Here is a 21,074-nt window from a genome sequence, read left to right as displayed (position 1 = left end):
TTTGCCCTCAAAACAGCCTCAATTTGTCAGGGTGTTGAAAATGTTCCACAGGGATGCTGGTCCATGTTGACGTCAATGCTTCCCACAGTTGTGTCAAGTTGGCTGGATGTCCTTTGGGTGGTGGACCATTCTTGATACACATGGGAAACTGTTGAGCGTAAAAATGACCAGCAGCACTGTAGTTCTTGACACTCTCAAACTGGTGCGCCTGGTACCTACTACCATACCCCTTTTAAAGGCACTTAATATTTTGTCTTGCCATTCACCCTCTGAATGGCACACATACACACTCCATGTCTCAATTGTCTCAATGCTTAAAATCCTTCTTTAACCCGTCTCCTCCCCTTCATCTACACTGAATGAAGTGGATTTAACAGGTGACATCAATAAGGTTCATAGCTTTCACCTGGATTTAGCTGGTCAGTCTATGTCATGGAAAGTGCAGGTGTTCATAATGTTTTGTCCACTCAGTGTATAGCTATGGTCAGGTGGAGTTCTGATTTTACTAACCCCAGCATGATTCTGAGAAGGGATTGGTTTATGATGGTGGTGAATTGATTCATATTTTCATCTGAGACTGTTACCAGCTAAAATATAAAGCTACAATCAATTAAAAACACCAACCATGAAAAGGAAAGAGAGGTTTAGAGAGGGAGAGAAAGTTCTGAAGAAGGCGATATGAAGCGAGAGTGATTGATCACATCTGACACGAGGAATGCTTGCTTCTGGCACACAATAACAATCCCTGTCAATTCTTGCACGTTGTTGCATTACTGAGTGTGTTCACCACTGTTGTGGTATTCCTGCAGGAATAGTATTCTGACTACTGTCGATTCCATCGGTCACCAAACATTGGCTATAGCAGAATGGTGGAAATGTGTCCTGAGAGAAACCATAAAGTGACAACACCTTCATGATATCATTACCAGGCCAGCGGCTTGAGTGTTTTCTCTGGTCTTCCTCTGGCACTGCTTCCTTGGTGCATATGGGAGTGCATTCTGGGAGATCTTAGCTCTCCAACTATTAAACAGTAAGTCATAGAGACTACCGCAAATATGCACTCAAAGAATGTGTGGTTTCTAGGTCTCTGTGTGAGTGTGATTGAGTCTCTCTCTGTCTGTGTGTGTGTGTGTATGTCTGTGTGTGTCTGTCTGTCTGTGTGTGTCTGTCTGTGTGTATCTGTCTGTGTGTGTGGTTAGTGTGATTGAGTCTCTCTCTGTCTGTGTGTGTCTGTCTGTGTCTGTCTGTGTGTGTCTGTCTGTGTGTGTGTTTGTGAGTGTGTCTATAGAAGGGAAGGTGATTAATGTAACATATTTCTTCCTTCATTTAATGTTTTTCCAGAAGAATGTTTTATTTATATTATTGACTGTATAAGCAATTCACAACTTAACATATTCTTAACAAAATGCAAGCATTCCAAAATTGCTTTGGCATTTCCGAAATATGTAAGATGACTGCAAAAAGATTGACCCATTGAGTAGAAAATGGAATTTCACATTTGAGACAGTGATCAAGAATTCAGTGAATTCAGTGAAAAACAGACAATTAAATAAATTAGCTAAATGTGAAAGAGCAAACAATTGCATGTTTGTGTGGAATAACATGTGTCTAAAGTTACCTCAACATATTCATATTCACAGAGAACTTGAAAATAAAATAATTTGCATTTAATTTGGTTTCAAGTCTGATATCATCAATTCAAGTTATTCTGTCAGAGAGGAGCAGTATTCACAAAAGATGATCTTCCATTCAAAGAAAGAGAATGGGGACAATGAGTCATCAGAAGATTCAACATGCCTTAAATATATACTGTTAATAAACAATATTCCTCTTATCTTGTCCCAATCACATTGTCATAGTAAATGATTGTCTTTTTTAGAGTTTTGGAAAAACACAATTTCAAGGTTTTCTACCACTTTCAGACCAATGTGTGCTGTATTGAAGCAGCACACTCAGACATACTGCACTGTTGCATTCAGCACTTGTGACTATAGGACTAACATAAGGCACAACTAGTGGTCAAAAGACAGTAGTGCAGTCCAATCACACTATCTACAGATTGTCAGGTGACCTTCACCCAACAAGGTTGAGGTCAATTCCATTCCCATTCTACCAATTCAGGTGATTCAATTCAACAACTGAAAATGGCCCATTATTTTCTATTGACCAATTAATTGCATTAATTCTTAAATTGACCGAGTTTGGTTTGACCCCAACCCTGGCGTCTAATATGTGGTTCTCAACATAAGTATGCAAATAAGTAGTCCACAGATCAAAAATCCATATAGATTAGCATAGTCACTTCCATTCGTTAGTAATCATCTGTCCTTGGATCCGGGAGACTATAGCTAGATGCGATTAGCTGTTGGAAGTGTATTTCTTAAATGACGATGGACCTGAGGAGACGGAAGCACACCATAAGGTCTCTGGGTATTGGTGGCTTGACCTCATTGCCATCGAGACGGAGGTAGCGAAGTTTAGGAGCGGTCTCAGTGGCATAGCCCTCCAGAGCATCAGCCGACACAGGGCAGATATCAGATCCATTCACACCTGCAATTGCAAATACACCATCTTAGCAAAACAACTCATCAAAGAAATTTTCCACTGATTATAATAATACAATTATCTGGATTTTCAACCAATCATCAGTTATTAACCATCCAGGCAGTCAGTCAACGTATCAATGAAACTAGAAGAGTGTCAAAAACGTACTCTTAATCTGGTTGTGGTCCAGGTGGAGGTGTTCCAGGCCTGAGGGGATCATAGGAACCTGAGTTAGCTGGTTATGTGACAACTGCAGGTCCAGGATGCTGGACATGTTGAACACGTTCTTGGGCAGCCCGCCGTTTCCCAGCTTGTTGCGGTTGAGTCTGAGGAAGGCCACCTTGGGTAGACCCTTGAAGTAGTCAGCGGGGATCTTCTCAATGGCGTTGTTGTCCAGGAAAAGCTGGGTGATGGTGATGGGGAGGCCCAGGGGCATGGTGGTAAGCTGGTTCTTGGCTAGGTTGATCTGGACCAGGTTGCTCAGGCCCTTCAGGCTCACCTCGGTCACTGCGTCATCCTGGAGCTTGTTCCCCTGCAGTTCCAGCAGTATCAGCCGATCCAGACCAGAGAACACCCCGGCAGGGATCTTGGAGATGCGGTTGCGGGAGAGGCGCAGCTGCTCCAGGCTGGAGGGCAGGTTGGCTGGGACGGAGCTCAGCAGGTTGTCATCCATGTAGAGGTGGACCAGGCGGGGCATGGTGGCCAGGGCACCCTCCTCCATGCCCTCGCTGGTGATGCGGTTGCGGTTGAGGTTGATCCAGCGCAGCTGCGTGGCGTTGCGGAAAGCATCTGTTGACAGTACGTCGATGAGGTTGTTCTGCAGGTACAGATACCAGGTGTGTGGGGGGATCGTGGGGATGCGCTTCAGAGCCTTGTTGTCGCAGTAGACGGCGTTGGGGAAGCTGGGCGGGCAGCGGCACTCTTTGGGACAGGCCTGTAACTGGGCCATATAGTCTTCATAGGACATGTCCGGGCTCTGGGCCAGAGCGGGACCGACCAGAAGGAGGACGGAGGAAAGGGTCAGGAGAAGCGCCATCTTAACACTTAGCCTGGGGTAGAGGAGAGAGAAAACACATGAGATGAGACTGACTCATGGAAAACACAGACACAGATACAGGCACAGACACAAACCCTGAAGACAAGATCAAGAACATGGTTGAACAAACCCACCAACCCAAATACACAGATGATGATCTCTGCATGTTCCAAGATAACTCAACATGGACCGGATTGAGGACTAGGCGTTAACACTTCATTGTGACCTATCCTTCGAGTCTCGTTTCCTCTCACCTTACTTTAGATTAAGTGCTTTCAAGTACAGATAAGCTTATTTGGACATGGTGCATTAAGTGTGCAAGTGTTCATCAAGCTGCCTTATGTTCATTCACATGTAAACAACAATGATTCCAGGTGTCTCATTAATTTAGTCCCTTATTGAAAAAACTGCCAGGCCTTCCATCAATGGCTAGCCCAAACTAGCCGTAGCTAGCTTCAAATCTCCTGCATTGACGCAAGGTCATTAGCATTCAAGTTTACATGAAGTTAATGAGCGTTGGCACATCATGTGGTCAGGCCAGCTGTCCACTGGGTCCATGGGAGATTATAAGCTTTCTTAAGGACAGGATGCACTGCCAGGTAAACTAATGGCCTTACATGAAAACTTCTGATTGGATGCTAATCTGTCAAATCGGCACATGCAGGAGGCAGTTGAGGTTGGGCTGAGGTTGGGTGTTCCTTTAGGAGTAAAACACAGAGCAAACCAAATCCACCTGACTCTGTTGTGGATGAAGCACAATCTGTTACACCTGACCTTGGTAATGAATTAAAATACCCACCAACACACCTAGCCGTGGAATGCCGTATAAGCATTTATACATACAGTACATAGATGCCTATAAAAGCAGTTGCATTCTCCACGCAATCATGACAGAGAAAGTGGAATTAACCTACATAGAAGAGGAAAAACATGAAGAAAAGAGGAACTGGGGATGATAGCGAGACAGTAAGCCAAAGTGACAAAGAGATTGACAGAGGCAGACAATAACTCAGAGGCATCTAAACTCTGCAATAGCACATCCACCCATCCTGTCCCAGAATCCTTGATTCCTCTCAACTGTCATCTGGTGCTGGTTTAAATTCTTGGCGTGTGCTCCACACGTTGGTCTGGAACTCATTTTCAACAGGCCTGGTTATGCCATGGCTGGGCCCACTTCAAAGACGTGGTTCGCTCACCTGGTTCTGGAGCCCCTAGCACCTCATATCTCATTGTATGGGGCCAAAGATCTAGGGAACACCATGTGTCCATGCCTCTAACCTTAGAGACCCAACTGTTGGGTTAAACTTTCCACCTGAACATAATTCTAGCTGCTTGTATTTCGTTTGGCCAAGGTCAGGAAAAGTTACTTTTACTTATCACATTTGTCAAATGTGAAATTCCTGTTAAGCAAACTGCCGTAAAGACCATAACTGGAATCTCTTCAGAGCCTCACTCGTTCAAAGCTTCAAAGCCATTCACAAGCTCTGGCTTTTCAATGTAAGATTACCTACAGTATAGTACAAATGAACGCAGAAAATCGCCAAATAAAGGTCCAGCTACTCAATGCGCCTCAATTGTCACCTCCCAAAACTGAACTCACATTGTCTTTGTGACCATTAGTTTGCAAGCAAAGTCCCATCTATACCCACTTTTCCTCAAACTGGAAACCCAATTTAATCGTCCACTAGAACCACACGTACCTTTGAGTTCAAGTGATTTTCCAAAGTCTGTCTTTGCGCCCTGTTTTTGTCTTGCTCAAGAGATGTGGTAGCACCTGCAGTCCCAAACTCAGAGAAACACTGCTCACCTCCCCTGTATTTGTACCAACGGTGTCTTCATTCAGTTGGTGGGAACCCTTCATTGACAGTCACACTGTAGTTCCTCTCAGCCAATCAGAGGCCTGTAATCAGAGGTCATAATCCATGCAGTGACTTTTTCCCTGTTAAGCCTGCGGCGGTGTGGTAGCTGAGGCCTTGAGACTTGGCCCACTTCAAAATCAGGCTAATACGGGCATATACTCACTATGAAACCACCCTAACCCTTCTGTCCACTCCCCGTTCTCCCACAGTTGGCACTTGGCACCATCTCTCTGTTTATGTCCTTCAGGTAAATGTCCTGCTGAGATCTCTAATGTTCTTAGCGCTAATCAGGCAGCGATGTCTGAATGGAACAACTCAACTCTGTTTGAAAGAAACAAATCTACGTCTCCTCATTTTTCTGTGCAGAATGGTGCAATAGCAATCCATGTGTTCCTCATAATAGTGACTTGGCCATAAAAACCCAGGAGAAATATGGTCACAGTGTCTCCTTGTGTTGGCATGATAAGGGATAAGCTGATGGCCCTGTTTTGGGCCAACTCACGACAATAGGATTATCCTACTCACAACGTATGGCTTTGACAATGTCTTTCAGTCCTTGGTGTTCTTTCTGACAGTTCTCTGAATTGGAATTCAGAGAACTGCAAACAAATTATACACTGTGGGAACAAATTGGCTTTTGCTAATGATTCAGATTTGTTTAAATCCTTTCTGATGCGGACCCACCCAACAATCTTCTAGCACAATCATACACAATCAGACTCTGACCTTAAAAGACATCAAACCCAGTACAATTAAGTACACATCAGTCTGTCTAGAATGAGACTTAATGGGGTGGGATTAGAGGGAAAATAAGGGGATTTAAAAGGTGTAGACTGGGTTGGCAAAGTGTTCTCAAGTTAGCATTGGGGTTGGGCTAGCTAGTTAAGTTGGGGTGGGTAGGTCATTTTGTTTAGCTCATTCTCATTTCCTTTGAAGCTGCCATAGGCCCACCTAATACCTTGGGATAATCCCATCTGATTGGCTTGTCCAGGTTGGAGCTAGCCTTGATCCAAGATGTGCCGCGAGAGACCAATACGGATCGCCTCGTGTCTGGCAAGCTGCTAGCACACAATACAGTCACTCCTCAACACAATGTGAGAGGTAGAAACACTCTAACCCCTTAAGAGAATTTAGCTACCTTGAATCCCGAACACATTTAAACTGACAACACTTCAAAGGTCAAAGCGTAAAATGCAAGGTAAAGGAAGGAACAGTGACTGTGCATCAATCACGGTGCCTATCTCCTCACAGGTTATTTTACCTCAATGGGAACAGACACCATGTTGCTCACACTCAAAAATAGAAAACTTCTAAAAAGACTTAGCTGTTTCCAAAACCTGGAAGTTGCAAATCAGTGATGCATATTGTTTACGTCATGTCCACTTATATAACGAAAATATGTGAGTTTCTGGTTTGGCATATACAGCATCTCATCTGACATGCTCTCAGATAACGGTCTACAGTTTGTTTGACCTCCATCTCCATCACAAAACACCTTGCTGTTGAAAAGACACCCTCGGCATACGCCCACCACTCTATAGTGGTAGCAGTCTAGCAGAGCTGGTATATCAATAAAGATGGAGAAAGGTGTGGTCATTGCCAGAGTCAAGTGCTCCAAACCTACACATCATCCCCAGCTTCCAATTGGCTCATTCATCCCCCTCCTCTCCCCTGTAACAATTCCCCAGGTCGTTGCTGTAAATGAGAATGTGTTCTCAGTCAACTTACATTATAAAATAAGGGTTACATTTCATTTAAAAAATCATCTGTTTCTCTTTAGAGGCACTTATACATCAGCAGTAACTATATAGTAAAACTGGTCATGAGAAATGTGCATGAAATCGACACACAATAACAGTTAATGAAGTGTTCTGCACGGCAAACCCACTACAGTAACTTGGCAGTACTTCAGTCATGTTTTACCTTGTCTTGATGGAAATCAGATGTCTCTAATCAAATGAAAGATTAGACTGCAGATATGCACCACAAGGGAATCCATCCATTAGGATTTTCATTAGTATAACTACATTACTATTGATTTAATGGCAAAGCGACAACCAAGTTTTCATAATCTCACTGTATTAACTTGTGACTCAGGGCTTCTCACTATGTTGCAGAATGGAACAAAACAGGATTGAAAACAAATGTTGGCCACTTTCCTGTTTGACGATCTGAAAGGAAACATGTGGAGGAGTATGATAATGTGAATTTCCTGGAAGAGGTTTCCAGTCAAAGCCAGCTATGTTAATTAGTTAAAGGACTGTGTTTGAACGGGCTTCAGTTGGATTCAGCTCTACTTGATGACTGCGCTGAAATGAAATTGACTTCTTTCCAGCATTGGTCAGAGGACATTCAGCTCAGTTACAGCTGTGTTAAACAAGCCCTGTGTCTACATAATACTACAAGGCTCTGGAAAGCAGAACTATGTCTGGCATTGGAATATCAAACATGATGCAGTTTTTATCTCTGCATATTTTCCAATAGTATCTATGGATATTTACAAGAGACTGATTATGGAATAAACTCTTCAACAGACGCCCGCACATTGAATATGCTCTCAATTTACCACCTGCTTTTGACCTGACAAAGTTCAGTGCTGATTTGAACCGTTGCCAGTAAAAGGTGGTAAATTGGGAGCATATTCATTATGCAGGCCTCTGTTCTTTTCAAGTTTCATTCTTTAGCCCAGTACCTGTTTTTAAGGATGTGTGTATGACCACAAACATTTCTATAAACTCTTCCACTGCTATCATAATCAATCTGTTACTGCATTATTTCTTTCCACTAACAAACTTCAAAACATACTTTTCAAGGGAGACATTTAACTAAGAAATAATCTGTGAGTACAGTTGTGCCAAAAACCTGTTGTAATTCTAATTGAATTTCACACCCCTGCAAGACCGCAGCAAACTGCAGAAAATACTGCTAGATCTCTTGAACGCATTGCTCCTTTTTGGAACCGAAACTGGCACGCAGCACAAGATCAAAGGTAAAGACCAGAATACTTCTCATATCAATCTCTCCAGATGTAAATAATGCCCCCCAAAAGAAAAGAACCGAAAAGGATGACCCATCCACACCCCTTTTAGCCTTTCACCCCTCTTCAGGAAAAACAATACCTGCTTCTCCAAACGGTGTTTGTTGGTAGTGTATGGCCAGGTGATGCTTGGCTCAGGGGTAGTAGTGGTCGTCTGGTCCTCCAGTACTCTTCTCTGGTGCTGGTCCACAGTGCTCTAACAGTCTCAGTTGCTCCCTGCGACCAAGGAGGAGAGAGAGAGAGAGAGAAAGCCCTATTAGATTCTGTATTGTTTTTAATATTATTTCCTCAAGGCTGTACCTTTGACATCCACTGGTGGAGCAGAGAGAGGGTGTGTGTGAGGGTGAGGGTTGGGGGGTAAGAGTGGAGGTAGGGGTGAGGGTGGGGGTGTGTGTGAGAGTGGGTGGGGGGTACGGGTGAGGGTGTGTGTGTGGGTGGGTGAGGGTGAGGGTAGGGGTAGGGGTGAGGGTGGGGGTGTGTGTGAGGGTGGGGTGTACGGGTGAGGATGGGGGTGAGGGTGGGTGTGCGGGTAAGGGTGGGGGTATGGGTTTGTGGGGATTGTCTTTTCGGGAGTGTTCATTGGCTACTTTTCACCAGCCCAGCATACAGCAGGTTTTTAAAGGACCAAAGAGTTCGGTCTAATTTGTGTTTTAATGTTTTCCATGGAAAAAAATATGGTGATACTGGTACTGTCCCGGCCCTAGCTGTAGCCCATCATCATCGCCATAGCAATGCACATGACCTCTCCATAGGTTCTGTTTATCATAGTGTCAGTCCAGGACTGAGTGGAGCTTAGGGAATCGTTCAGGCACCTTGATAACCAAGAATGTAAGGCTACTGAGTACTGACACTCACAGGCACTTAGTGACACAAACAGAGCAACATGCATGCACACACACAAAGAACGTTGACAGGGTTAACACTGCAGCACTCTACCTCTCTCTCTACTCTCCCCCTTCATCCCTTCAGGCCCTCTGTTTATGTATTCTGTTCCTCCTCTCTCTCTCTCTCTCTCTCTCTCTCTCTCTCTCTCTCTCTCTCTGTTTGTGTGTGATAAACAGGGCTGGCCCAGGGAGGACAGGAGCAGAGCGGGGACATCTGGACCCAACATCTGGATCCTGCTCTCTGTGGAGAGAGAGAGTGAGAACGAAAAGGGGAGATGGAGAATTGAGGGGGCGAGAGAATAGAGGGATATGGGAAAGAGAGTTGGGAGAAAACTTGCCCCCCAAGTTTTCTGAGCAAAAATTATTTTCATTGTTGGATATAAGAATATAAAAACAGTTAGTTATTTTAATTTAGGAAATCTCTTCACAAGTATTCTCATGCATAGTACAGAGACACACAGATTGTATACAAATGTAAGCAAGATTTAACCTTATTTTGTTTTAGTCAAATATTATATCTGTTTGGGCTTCTTGCAATCAATTTGCAGTCTACAAATGATTTGTAATTATATTCCAGCCCCTCGACCATCCGCTCAAGAAAAAAATCGTCCCATGGCTGAATCTAGTTGATGATCCCAGGAATTGACTATTCAGACAGAGAAAATAGAGAAAGGAGGGAGGGAGAGAGGGGAGACAAAAACATTTAACAGAGGAGGAAAGAAAGAGCAGAGTGAGAACAGCTGGAGAAGGTGCCTAGGATGGGCCTTTGAGCCGAACGTCCTGGCCAGGCAGCTGATTAAACTTTCATGAAACATTTCCAAAGGCAGGGAAGAGGAAGTGTGGGCCATGACTTTATGAAGGGCTTTATTGTCTAGACACGGCAGCAAGAGCTCCAAGCTATTCTCCAACGGAGGAATGGCGAGGAGGAAGTGGAGGAGATTATATTGGATTTGGATAAGAATGGTTGTGCAAAAACACAGTAATGTCATCTAGGTAATTTAGGGGTTTTATAAATCCTGCCGCCCATGCTTCAATTGGTTCAAATTTCCGTAGGACGTCATTTGAGGTAAGTCTCTTGTTTAGGTCAAAGAATATCCAGGAATATTCTAGAGTGACTAGACATATAGAAGCACCGGCACAATAGCACTCAGCCTACAGTGAAAGAAAACCACTGTGTCAAATATAATATAGCCCTCTCAACGATATTATTTGTGCAAGAGGAGCAATTGCAAGGTGTGATTGACTATAACAGCGGGATCTTATTACGAGTAACAGGCTGGAAAAATTGAACGTCTGGCAACCCTTTAAGTGATACACGCTAAAGAGGTTTAGCTAATTAGCTGACCTGGAGCCTGTAGAAAGTGTCTGCTGTAATTAGGCATGCACAAGTTAGCCGACACCACTGATCCCAGCACAGAACCCATCCAAAATACGACTTTACATAGGCAGCATGCTAACAGTTCACTCCTACTACACATTAAAACAGAAATGTCTTCAGTATACAACTACAGAAGAAAAACAACAGATGCATATTTCCACGTGAGGGAGTAAATGTTTTAAAGTATCCCTCCCGCAACACCGGCACTTTCGTGATTTCTCAGCCTCGGCGTTTGAACTGGAAGAATTATTTTACCAAATTAGTCCAACGTTCCTCACTCTGGACGGTATATTTTTCTGTGGACTGTCTGCCCCAGGAATTTGCCATGTCTGGTCTTTGAAAAAGATGAGGAGGAGTGTATGGGATTACGGCTTGGTACAATGTGAGAAACGCATTAGTCCACTGGTTCTGCTCATCCATCAGCTCTTCCCTGAAATCCCCTCTCCCTATCCCAAATGGACTCCCCCAGTCCCACCCACCCTGGACACTTTAGAGAGGTTGTCAACATCTGCAAAACCATCTGCAAAAACAACCAGTGCCTACGTGTACACCTGTTTGGAACACGTAGGCACTGGCTTACGTGTTTATGTAATTCTGATGGAAAATCACCACTGGGCCATACTTTAGTTATGATCCTGTGTTGGAGGTGGTGCACACTGCACAAATGACTCTCAAAGCACTGAGTGTTCTGGCACAAAATGGCCGCCAAAGATCACCTAAGTGGCTGCTTGACCTGTTTGGCGTTACTTACTGTTGATTAAGTTACAGGCATCCTTCTGTCAAATCACCATGTAAGGAACACCAAAAACCTGTTTACCACACATCATTACATCAAAGCTAACCGTGTGAATAGTTACAGCTACCTCAACTGAGCATTTCAGCTCTGGTTTCTAGTCAAACCCTGCAACCCCTGCAGCCCTCCAGGACCATAGGATCTACATACCTATATGCCTGCACTGGCACAACATCCACCCACCCATCCACCAAACCCACCCACCCACCCACCGACCCACTCACCCACCCACCCATCCAAGGAGAATATGGAACAGATCAGAATGTTCCACTTGCTATTCATGTGCAGAGACACAGCATGACACTGGGAGAAGACCCATTTCCTGCAGGAAGAGAGTTGCCAACCATCGTGGTGCAGGCCCAAACACAACACATTAACCCCTAAAACACAAACCACTCAGGAAAGCTTAAAGTAAGAAGCAACATACATGTGTCAGTGTAGGGCCTGGGGGGTAAGAGACTAGATAGATCCCATTCTTCTTGTGTCACGTGTAGGGCCTGGGGGGTAAGAGACTAGATAGATCCCATTCTTCTTGTGTCACGTGTAGGGCCTGGGGGGTAAGAGACTAGATAGATCCCATTCTTCTTGTGTCATGTGTAGGGCCTGGGGGGGGTAAGAGACTAGATAGATCCCATTCTTCTTGTGTCACGTGTAGGGCCTGGGGGGTAAGAGACTAGATGGATCCCATTCTTCTTGTGTCACGTGTAGGGCCTGGGGGGTAAGAGACTAGATAGATCCCATTCTTCTTGTGTCACGTGTAGGGCCTGGGGGGTAAGAGACTAGATAGATCCCATTCTTCTTGTGTCATGTGTAGGGCCTGGGGGGTAAGAGACTAGATAGATCCCATTCTTCTTGTGTCACGTGTATGGCCTTGGATAGATCCCATTCTTCTTGTGTCACGTGTAGGGCCTGGGGGGTAAGAGACTAGATAGATCCCATTCTTCTTGTGTCACGTGTAGGGCCTGGGGGGTAAGAGACTAGATAGATCCCATTCTTCTTGTGTCACGTGTAGGGCCTGGGGGGTAAGAGACTAGATAGATCCCATTCTTCTTGTGTCACGTGTAGGGCCTGGGGGGTAAGAGACTAGATAGATCCCATTCTTCTTGTGTCACGTGTAGGGCCTGGGGGGTAAGAGACTAGATAGATCCCATTCTTCTTGTGTCACGTGTAGGGCCTGGGGGGTAAGAGACTAGATGGATCCCATTCTTCTTGTGTCACGTGTAGGGCCTGGGGGGTAAGAGACTAGATAGATCCCATTCTTCTTGTGTCACGTGTAGGGCCTGGGGGGTAAGAGACTAGATAGATCCCATTCTTCTTGTGTCACGTGTAGGGCCTGGGGGGTAAGAGACTAGATAGATCCCATTCTTCTTGTGTCACATGTAGGGCCTGGGGGGTAAGAGACTAGATAGATCCCATTCTTCTTGTGTCACGTGTAGGGCCTGGGGGGTAAGAGACTAGATAGATCCCATTCTTCTTGTGTCACGTGTAGGGCCTGGGGGGTAAGAGACTAGATAGATCCCATTCTTCTTGTGTCACGTGTAGGGCCTGGGGGGTAAGAGACTAGATAGATCCCATTCTTCTTGTGTCATGTGTAGGGCCTGGGGGTAAGAGACTAGAGAGATCTCTTTCTTCTTGTGTCACGTGTTTTGTGTATGTTGTCATACTGCAGACACATTTACTGTCTGTTTCCTCAGGAAACAGTATATGGTAAATGTGGTCATTCAAAAAAATCTTCTGCTGAATTTACGACTCAGTATTATAGGTTTAAAACAAACATTTGCCACACATGAGTATTGGAAATGTAGTTTATTCAAATGTATTTTATGTCCTCACAGTAAATTCACCAGCGATTACTGAGTCAAAAGCCATAATGAAAATAAATCTGGATATACTCGGCCCAAATAGCACATGACATTCCACCAACGTTGCCACAACAGAGCAAGATAAAGTTAGCGTCACAACAAATTGTTGTTATTCTGATAAAGCTATACGGGCAAAAGCACACATCAAACATGGCAAACAAGGTAACCACGAATGGACAAAAACTTCAAATGCTAGCTTTTATTATCATACAGAGTTAACCATGAGATGCATGCATGCAAGCAATGCAAATGTTGTATAAATGTCGGTATAACAACGGTGATCTGCAATGAATGGGCGATTGACTCTTATTTAACTGCATAATAACTAATTAAAAAAACAGTAAATTACTTCAACAGAGCTATTCAGTGTCAAGCCTTTTAATCTTGTCGATAAGGATTATTAAAAACTTGTTTTTTAAAAACTTTCCCCCCATCATTCATACAGAAAGATGGGTAATATGCCATAGCTTTTGGCATGACATATGAGTTTTAATTTGGTTCCAAAAGTGTTCCACTGTTCAACATTTCCCCAGTAGACATTACACCAGAGTACACAACACAGCTCTCTGAGATACTTGTATTCCTTACCTGCAGGTCTCTTGCACAGCAATATGATTCTGGGAGTGTACTGACTAAATACAAGAAACCTTTAAAAAACATCATGACAAACATACAATAGAGGATTGGACAATGCATTTATTTGCAAGCGAGATTTATTCCCATATTCCTCAATGTACTTGTCTGAAAACAACATGTGCCACTACTTTTGGAATGTTTGAAGTGTGTGAGCTGCTTTTTCATTAAAGCACTTCATTCAGGAATCACTATGTTCCTATATTGTCTCTTTTGCACAAGAAAAGGCACCTGTTGTTTTAAACAAGTACAGACAAGTACAGTTCAAGTGCTTTTTACGAGGCACTGTTACAATATATTGTGACCGATTGTTTGATTTGCCGCAAATTTGGGTAAAACTATTGGTACAGGGCCAGCCATTTGCTACGGCCAAAATACCCTATGGTTGTCATGAGAATACCTTTGTTATGGGTAATATGAAAGGACTACCGATGAGTTGACAGAGGTGACCTCGATTTCGCCGGTAGGGGGAAGGATACACATTTAGGGTTGTTGCAAACACTGTTGCTCGGGTTCATTATCCACACTAGCATTCCACTTAAAATAAAGAAACATATTGGGCATATACTCTGAGTAGTATGCTATTGTAGATATTGAAATATAGCCACATTGTGTATATCGGGGTTTGAAGGATTAGTTTAGGGTAGGTCGTGGTGCCCGGGGAGGGTCACAGAGGGAGACTTGTGGATGAGGGGAGGGTCCCTAGTCGAAGATGATGTCAGAGGCCTGGCGCAGGCAGTTGGAGGAGTCATGGGGTAGGTCGGCATGTGTGAGGTTGTTCCCATCCAGACGCAGGTGCTTCAGTCTGGAGTAGTTCAGAGGGCCAGAGAACTTGCAAATATTCTCCAGGTGGAACTCTGGAAGGGTGGGAAGGGGTTTGGTGAACTGACTCATACATGATTCAACATTTCCTACTGTATGTACACATCCTACACCGATTGCCTGACACTTGCTGGAGGCAGACTTGATGATAGATATGACTACGATACAAAAGAGAACAGAAAGAGAATGTTGAAAGAGAGAAATGAGAATAGAGAAAAGAGAGAGAAGAGAAAGAGAGAAGAGAGAAGAGAATGAAAAAAAAGAGGAAATACAAAGAAAATCACTCACTGTTGATTTCGTTGACCTGCAGATAGAGATGCTCCAGCTGTTCGTTAATCTCAGGGATGGACTGCAGCTTGTTGTAGGACAGATCCAGCTCGATCAGGCTCGTCACGTTGAACACGCCCGCCGGAATCCCTGCGTCCGTCATCTGATTGTAGGCCAACCTCAGGTACGCCAGCTTGGGCAGCTCTTTGAGGTCCCCGGCGGCGATGCTGCTGATGTCATTGTGATCGCCATAGAAGGTCTCCAGTGAACTGGGCATGCCTGAGGGCAGCTTCTTCAGCTTGTTGTTGGTCAAGTCTATGGCCACCAGCTTGTTGAGGCCCTTGAAGACCCCGTTAAGAGCTTTAGAGGTCAGCTCGTTGTTCTGGAGGTGGACCGAGGTCAGGTTCTGCATGCCGGCCAGACTTCCTGCGGGGAACTTGGACAGCTGGTTGTTCATCATCTTCAGCTCGTCCAAGGACTTGGAGGGAGGGATCACAGCTTCCGTCAGTTTGTTGAAGCTGAACAAGATCTTATGAAGTCCGGTCAGCTTGTCGATGGTTCCCTTGGCCACCTTCTCATTGGTGATCTGGTTATGGTCCAGGACCAGCCAACGGAGTTCAGCCGTGACGTTGTCGAAGACCCCAGCCTTGATCTCCTCGATCAGGTTGTTCTGCAGGTACAGGTACTTGATGCCTGAGGGCACAATGGGCACAAACTTAAGGTTGCGGGAGTCACAGTACATGGCAGTGGGGAAGTTGATGGGGCACTCGCATTCCTGGGCACAGTTGGCGCTGGATGGGCCGTACTGGGAGGCCGGCTGGTAGTCGTAGTCATCGTACTGACCCACGGTCAGGCTGACCAGCACGGCAAAGATGGGGACACGGAGGGGAAACATAACTGTACTGGGGAGAGGAAAACAGACAGAGGGAGAAAGGGAGACAAAGAGAAAAACGTAAAGTGAAACGGGGAGAAAGTCAGCAAACGTTTGTCTACCGCATCTTGAACATTTCCTACATAGTCTAACCTACTATTATCCTGAGTGGTACTTTGATTTTAAAATCTACAGAGAACAAACTCTATTTGAAGAGTTAAATAAATGACATTTCGATTGCATGATAGACGACATAAACTGGTAAAGAATGGACTTGTTACAGATTCCAAGTTAGAAAAATTCATCTCAGGCTACTAGGGTTCCCTGAGAGAGAAAAAGCATCTATTGAAAAAGCTCAATTGACCAAAACTATTCATGAATCCCCCTAAAACAGCAATCTGGTAAAACCAGTGAACTGCAAAACTCTTTTAAAAAAGAGGCAGATCCCTACTGTAAATACTCAGAACTATCTATGAACCAACAATGCAGGCTTTTCAGTGAACACACACTTTATAATGTCAACACATAAAGGCAATAAATATCATCATAACATATTGAAACTTTTAAGATTATTTAACTCAATGTGTTGACTTAAAGTATGACATGTAATCACATGATAATACCGTACTGCAAATGCAAACACATTAATGCCTTTGACTAACAAGACTTTGACGAACAATAATGTGCATCAATACAGTGTATTCATTTTATAAATGCATTCATGCCATGGTGCATTATAAGAACAACACATTGTCCAATGCAACATGAAAAGCATCAGATAACTTCGAAGTACAAAATTCTCTCCACTCCTTTCCCTTGTCAAGTGACAACTAGTTAACCCTGTATCACACACAATCCTCCCCCAGAGTTTATCTGGGACTGGGATAACTATTAATCCCAGCATGGAAAGACCAAATACCTAGGGACAACCGAGCAGGAACCCTTCAGGAAATGACAAGAGTCCATTCCTCTTACCTTTCTCTCCTCTCTCTCTCTCTCTTCCTCTGCGTGTGGGATGGAAGGTCAGCAGGTAAGAAGACTGTGGTTGCTCAAAAGCCAGATGTCTCTGGAGAGAGGGAGGAGAACGAGGGAGAAAGGGAGAGGGAGGGGGAGATAAAGAGAGTGAGAGATAGAGAGAGCGAGGGAAAGGGGTGGGAAAGCTTCTGCTTCTTCAGATGACTGTAGTCCCGGATTGACAGAAGGCAGCTGCCCAAACTGAAGTCACACTGTAGTATACAAAGACGATGGCATCAACATGAGTTTTTAAGGCATTGAGAATTATGGGCTCTGCCTAACCAGTCACCAGGATACAAGGTTCGCCTCGTGCGTGAATGAGAATGCGAAGCCTCACAAAGGACACATGGCATCATATATATCTGTCATTTTTCCTCCCTCTCAACCAAACAACCACCTCCCTTTCTTCCTTTCCCCTACTAACAAAAAAGGGAAGTGGATACAAGTTAAAAAGAAAGGTTCCTGGAATGGTAAAGAAAGTGTGTGGAAAAATTCTGTCCGCAGCCAGAGCCAACTGCCAATTATTATGCTGCAGCATGAAACCTTAAATAGGGTCTCGGAAAAAGTGACAAGGTCTTAGTGGACCAGAAAAGGATTATAAAACAGCCTATGCTGAATCCCAAATTGACCCCTAGCCCCTAACCTAACGTAGCAGGAGTAAGAAGACTTCTGAGTCCCCACATCCGTTTTTCAGGGGAAACGGAAGTTAGGTTGAAAAAATCCCTGAAAACCATAAACATCCGCTTTCTTCCGAGCCCATGGAGAGTGCCTAGCCCCTAAACCCTAACCTAATCTGCCTCTTCATGGTAAACACATGGTACCATAATAGAGGAAAGTAAGGTGAGGCAGACGTGAGTCCAATGAATTCCATATGTCCCCAGCAGAGGAGGCTGGTGGGAGGAGATATGGGAGGATGGGCTCATTGAACCTGTATCAAAAACATCAAACATATGGAAACCACATGTTTGAACCTGTTTAATTCATACCATACCAGCCATTACAATGATCCCGTCCTCCTATAGCTCCTCCCGCCAACCTCCTCTGATCCCCACTGTAAATCACTCAAGTGTCGTCAGACCCCCTCCTTCTCCTCCTCCCTCCATTTATCTTCACACACTTCAAAGTGCTCTTCATCTCCTTCCATATCCAACTATCCGTCTGCAGACTGCACTGCATCTACAGTACACGTTTCAAGACAATGGCTCTTCTAGAAGATTTTGTTGAAATTGGTGAAGAAGACTGATACTGTAATGGTTTCCCATTTTCACCTTTCTTTGTCTATGCTCAATTCTTGCATCACTGCAGGGCTATCGTCTGGATTCAATTGGTCACAGTCCCATGTGTGTCTCCACCAACATGCCTTTCAATAGTCACTAGTTACCACAGCCACAAAATCATAAACCCCACGCATTTCAAAAAAATATCTTCTTTAAATGTGATTTTAAACCTAACCTTAACCACACTGAAAAACCATATGCCTAACCCTAACCTTAAATTAAGACCAAATAAGTAATTTTAGTATTCAAATATTTTTACGATATAGCCAATTTTGACTTTGTGGCTGTGGTTACTAGTGGAAACCATAGCCGTATTCGAATACCCATACTTCATGAGTATATACACTGCTCAAAAAAATAAAGGGAACACTTAAACAACACATCCTAGATCTGAATGAAAGAAATAATCTTATTAAATACTTGTTTCTTTACATAGTTGAATGTGCTGACAACAAAATCACGCAAAAATAATCAATGAAAATCCAATTTATCAACCCATGGAGGTCTGGATTTGGAGTCACACTCAAAATTAAAGTGGAAAACCACACTACAGGCTGATCCAACTTTGATGTAATGTCCTTAAAACAAGTCAAAATGAGGCTCAGTAGTGTGTGTGGCCTCTACGTGCCTGTATGACCTCCCTACAACGCCTGGGCATGCTCCTGATGAGGTGGCGGATGGTCTCCTGATGGATCTCCTCCCAGACCTGGACTAAAGCATCCGCCAACTCCTGGACAGTCTGTGGTGCAACGTGGCGTTGGTGGATGGAGCGAGACATGATGTCCCAGATGTGCTCAATTGGATTCAGGTCTGGGGAACGGGCGGGCCAGTCCATAGCATCAATGCCTTCCTCTTGCAGGAACTGCTGACACACTCCAGCCACATGAGGTCTAGCATTGTCTTGCATTAGGAGGAACCCAGGGCCAACCGCACCAGCATATGGTCTCACAAGGGGTCTGAGGATCTCATCTCGGTACCTAATGGCAGTCAGGCTACCTCTGGCGAGCACATGGAGGGCTGTGCGGCCCCCCAAAGAAATGCCACCCCACACCATGACTGACCCACCGCCAAACCGGTCATGCTGGAGGATGTTGCAGGCAGCAGAACGTTCTCCACGGCGTCTCCAGACTCTGTCACGTCTGTCACGTGCTCAGTGTGAACCTGCTTTCATCTGTGAAGAGCACAGGGCGCCAGTGGCGAATTTGCCAATCTTGGTGTTCTCTGGCAAATGCCAAACGTCCTGCATGGTGTTGGGCTGTAAGCACAACCCCCACCTGTGGACGTCGGGCCCTCATACCACCCTCATGGAGTCTGTTTCTGACCGTTTGAGCAGACACATGCACATTTGTGGCCTGCTGGAGGTCATTTTGCAGGGCTCTGGCAGTGCTTCTTCTGCTCCTCCTTGCACAAAGGCGGAGGTAGCGGTCCTGCTGCTGGGTTGTTGCCCTCCTACGGCCTCCTCCACGTCTCCTGATGTACTGGCCTGTCTCCTGGTAGCGCCTCCATGCTCTGGACACTACGCTGACAGACACAGCAAACCTTCTTGCCACAGCTCGCATTGATGTGCCATCCTGGATGAGCTGCACTACCTGAGTGTGGGTTGTAGACTCATGCTACCACTAGAGTGAAAGCACCGCCAGCATTCAAAAGTGACCAAAACATCAGCCAGGAAGCATAGGAACTGAGAAGTGGTCTGTGGTCTCCACCTGCAGAACCACTCCTTTATTGGGGGTGTCTTGCTTATTGCCTATAATTTCCACCTGTTGTCTATTCCATTTGCACAACAGCATGTGAAATGTATTGTCAATCAGTGTTGCTTCCTAAGTGGACAGTTTGATTTCACAGAAGTGTGATTGACTTGGCGTTACATTGTGTTGTTTAAGTGTTCCCTTTATTTTTTTGAGCAGTATATTACATATACTATTAGTTCATTTTAGTATACTGTAAACGAACAGTATGCTTTCAGTTGAGCGTACTAGCTCTTCTGCTGTCTACCGGAAGTTGATGCTGTTGCTATGCAACCTCTTGCTAGCTAGTTAGCATAACAAATTACTAGTTAGACATTTTACGACTTCGGGTGTGTTCTTAAATTCAATGTGGAGTGCCAGAGTGCGCTAGTAAATTCAGAGCCTTGTCAGATTGTCCATTTGTAAATTCAGAGCATTTCGCTAATTACGTTTTTTTTGCCGACGTTTGCTTGACACCGACCATTTTCAACGGGTGTTTTGCCAACGTTTACTGACGGCGGCCATTTTCAAAGGGGTGTTGAGCACTCGTAAATGCATTATTCTGCACTGTGATACACTCGGACGAGAGTGCTCTGAAATTGGAGTAGATAGCCAGACCGAATTTACGAAAGCACCCGAATGTCCATTGTGAACGCACAACGACTATACCATTTAGCAAAGCTAAGAATGACTGGAATAATCAAGTCAATAAACGCTGGGTAGTTAGATAGCCTATAGTTAATATACTGGCAAGTTTGACATTCCGGTGCGTACTGCTGTAATGATATGCTATGTGGTTCGTAAAGATATCGTAGCTAACAAATTGTCAGTCAACATAATGTGTAAGGTAACTTATTTGAAAGGTCATTATTTTATTACATTGCTCAAACTTTTCTTAACATTTGTCATAATTAGTTAAAGCAATGAATTTGTATCCACTCTCGTTGTACTTCGGCTGCATATTTTCCAACATTTTCTTCAAATCTGAAAACGATGTGAAGCCACGCCCATTTCCGGAAAAATTGCATTATGGGCCCTAAAGTACGGAAATAGTGTCCTCTGCGTGTACA

General features: G+C 44.4%; 2 protein-coding genes across 5 annotated transcripts; both read right to left on the bottom strand.

Annotated features, from left to right (window-relative positions):
* Nucleotides 1-1,325: 1,325 nt before the first annotated feature.
* On the bottom strand, nt 1,326-8,813 carry LOC115179982 (keratocan). 3 transcript variants are annotated; one of them, XM_029741807.1, is made up of 4 exons: nt 8,777-8,813; nt 8,559-8,692; nt 2,713-3,593; nt 1,326-2,550 (listed from the first exon to the last, which is right to left on the bottom strand). In XM_029741807.1, the coding sequence occupies exons 1-4, from the start codon at nt 8,783-8,785 to the stop codon at nt 2,381-2,383; spliced, it is 1,194 nt and encodes a 397-aa protein (XP_029597667.1). In that variant the 5' UTR covers nt 8,786-8,813; the 3' UTR covers nt 1,326-2,380. The 3 variants fall into 3 exon arrangements, with proteins under 3 accessions (XP_029597667.1, XP_029597669.1, XP_029597668.1); XM_029741809.1 differs by lacking the exons at nt 8,559-8,692; nt 8,777-8,813 and adding an exon at nt 7,363-7,377; XM_029741808.1 differs by lacking the exons at nt 8,559-8,692; nt 8,777-8,813 and adding an exon at nt 5,281-5,612.
* Nucleotides 8,814-13,322: 4,509 nt separating this feature from the next.
* LOC115179984 (lumican) lies at nt 13,323-17,357 on the bottom strand. Of its 2 annotated transcripts, none has more exons than XM_029741811.1 (3): nt 16,906-17,357; nt 15,137-16,017; nt 13,323-14,883 (listed from the first exon to the last, which is right to left on the bottom strand). In XM_029741811.1, exons 1-3 carry the CDS (start codon nt 16,950-16,952, stop codon nt 14,729-14,731), a joined length of 1,083 nt encoding a protein of 360 aa, XP_029597671.1. In that variant the 5' UTR covers nt 16,953-17,357; the 3' UTR covers nt 13,323-14,728. The 2 variants fall into 2 exon arrangements, with proteins under 2 accessions (XP_029597671.1, XP_029597673.1); XM_029741813.1 differs by having other exon boundaries at nt 16,962-17,341.
* Between the last annotated feature and the right edge of the window lie 3,717 nt (nt 17,358-21,074).

This window comes from Salmo trutta, chromosome 40 (assembly GCF_901001165.1).
Source record: "Salmo trutta chromosome 40, fSalTru1.1, whole genome shotgun sequence".
Taxonomy (NCBI): Eukaryota; Metazoa; Chordata; class Actinopteri; order Salmoniformes; family Salmonidae; genus Salmo; species Salmo trutta.
Note: the sequence above shows the minus strand (reverse complement) of the source record. Positions and strands in the feature narration are given on the sequence as shown.

Coding starts and splice junctions, on each gene's coding strand:
- LOC115179982 (XM_029741807.1), bottom strand. Junction 3,594..8,558: donor AACACCGTTTGGAGAAGCAG/GTATTGTTTTTC, acceptor CCTCTACCCCAG/GCTAAGTGTTAAGATGGCGC. Junction 2,551..2,712: donor GGACCACAACCAGATTAAGA/GTACGTTTTTGA, acceptor TTGCAATTGCAG/GTGTGAATGGATCTGATATC.
- LOC115179984 (XM_029741811.1), bottom strand. CDS start 16,952: ATGGACTCTTGTCATTTCCTGAAGGGTTCCTGCTCGGTTGTCCCTAG. Junction 16,018..16,905: donor TCCTGCTCGGTTGTCCCTAG/GTATTTGGTCTT, acceptor TCCTCTCCCCAG/TACAGTTATGTTTCCCCTCC. Junction 14,884..15,136: donor GCAGGTCAACGAAATCAACA/GTGAGTGATTTT, acceptor CCACCCTTCCAG/AGTTCCACCTGGAGAATATT.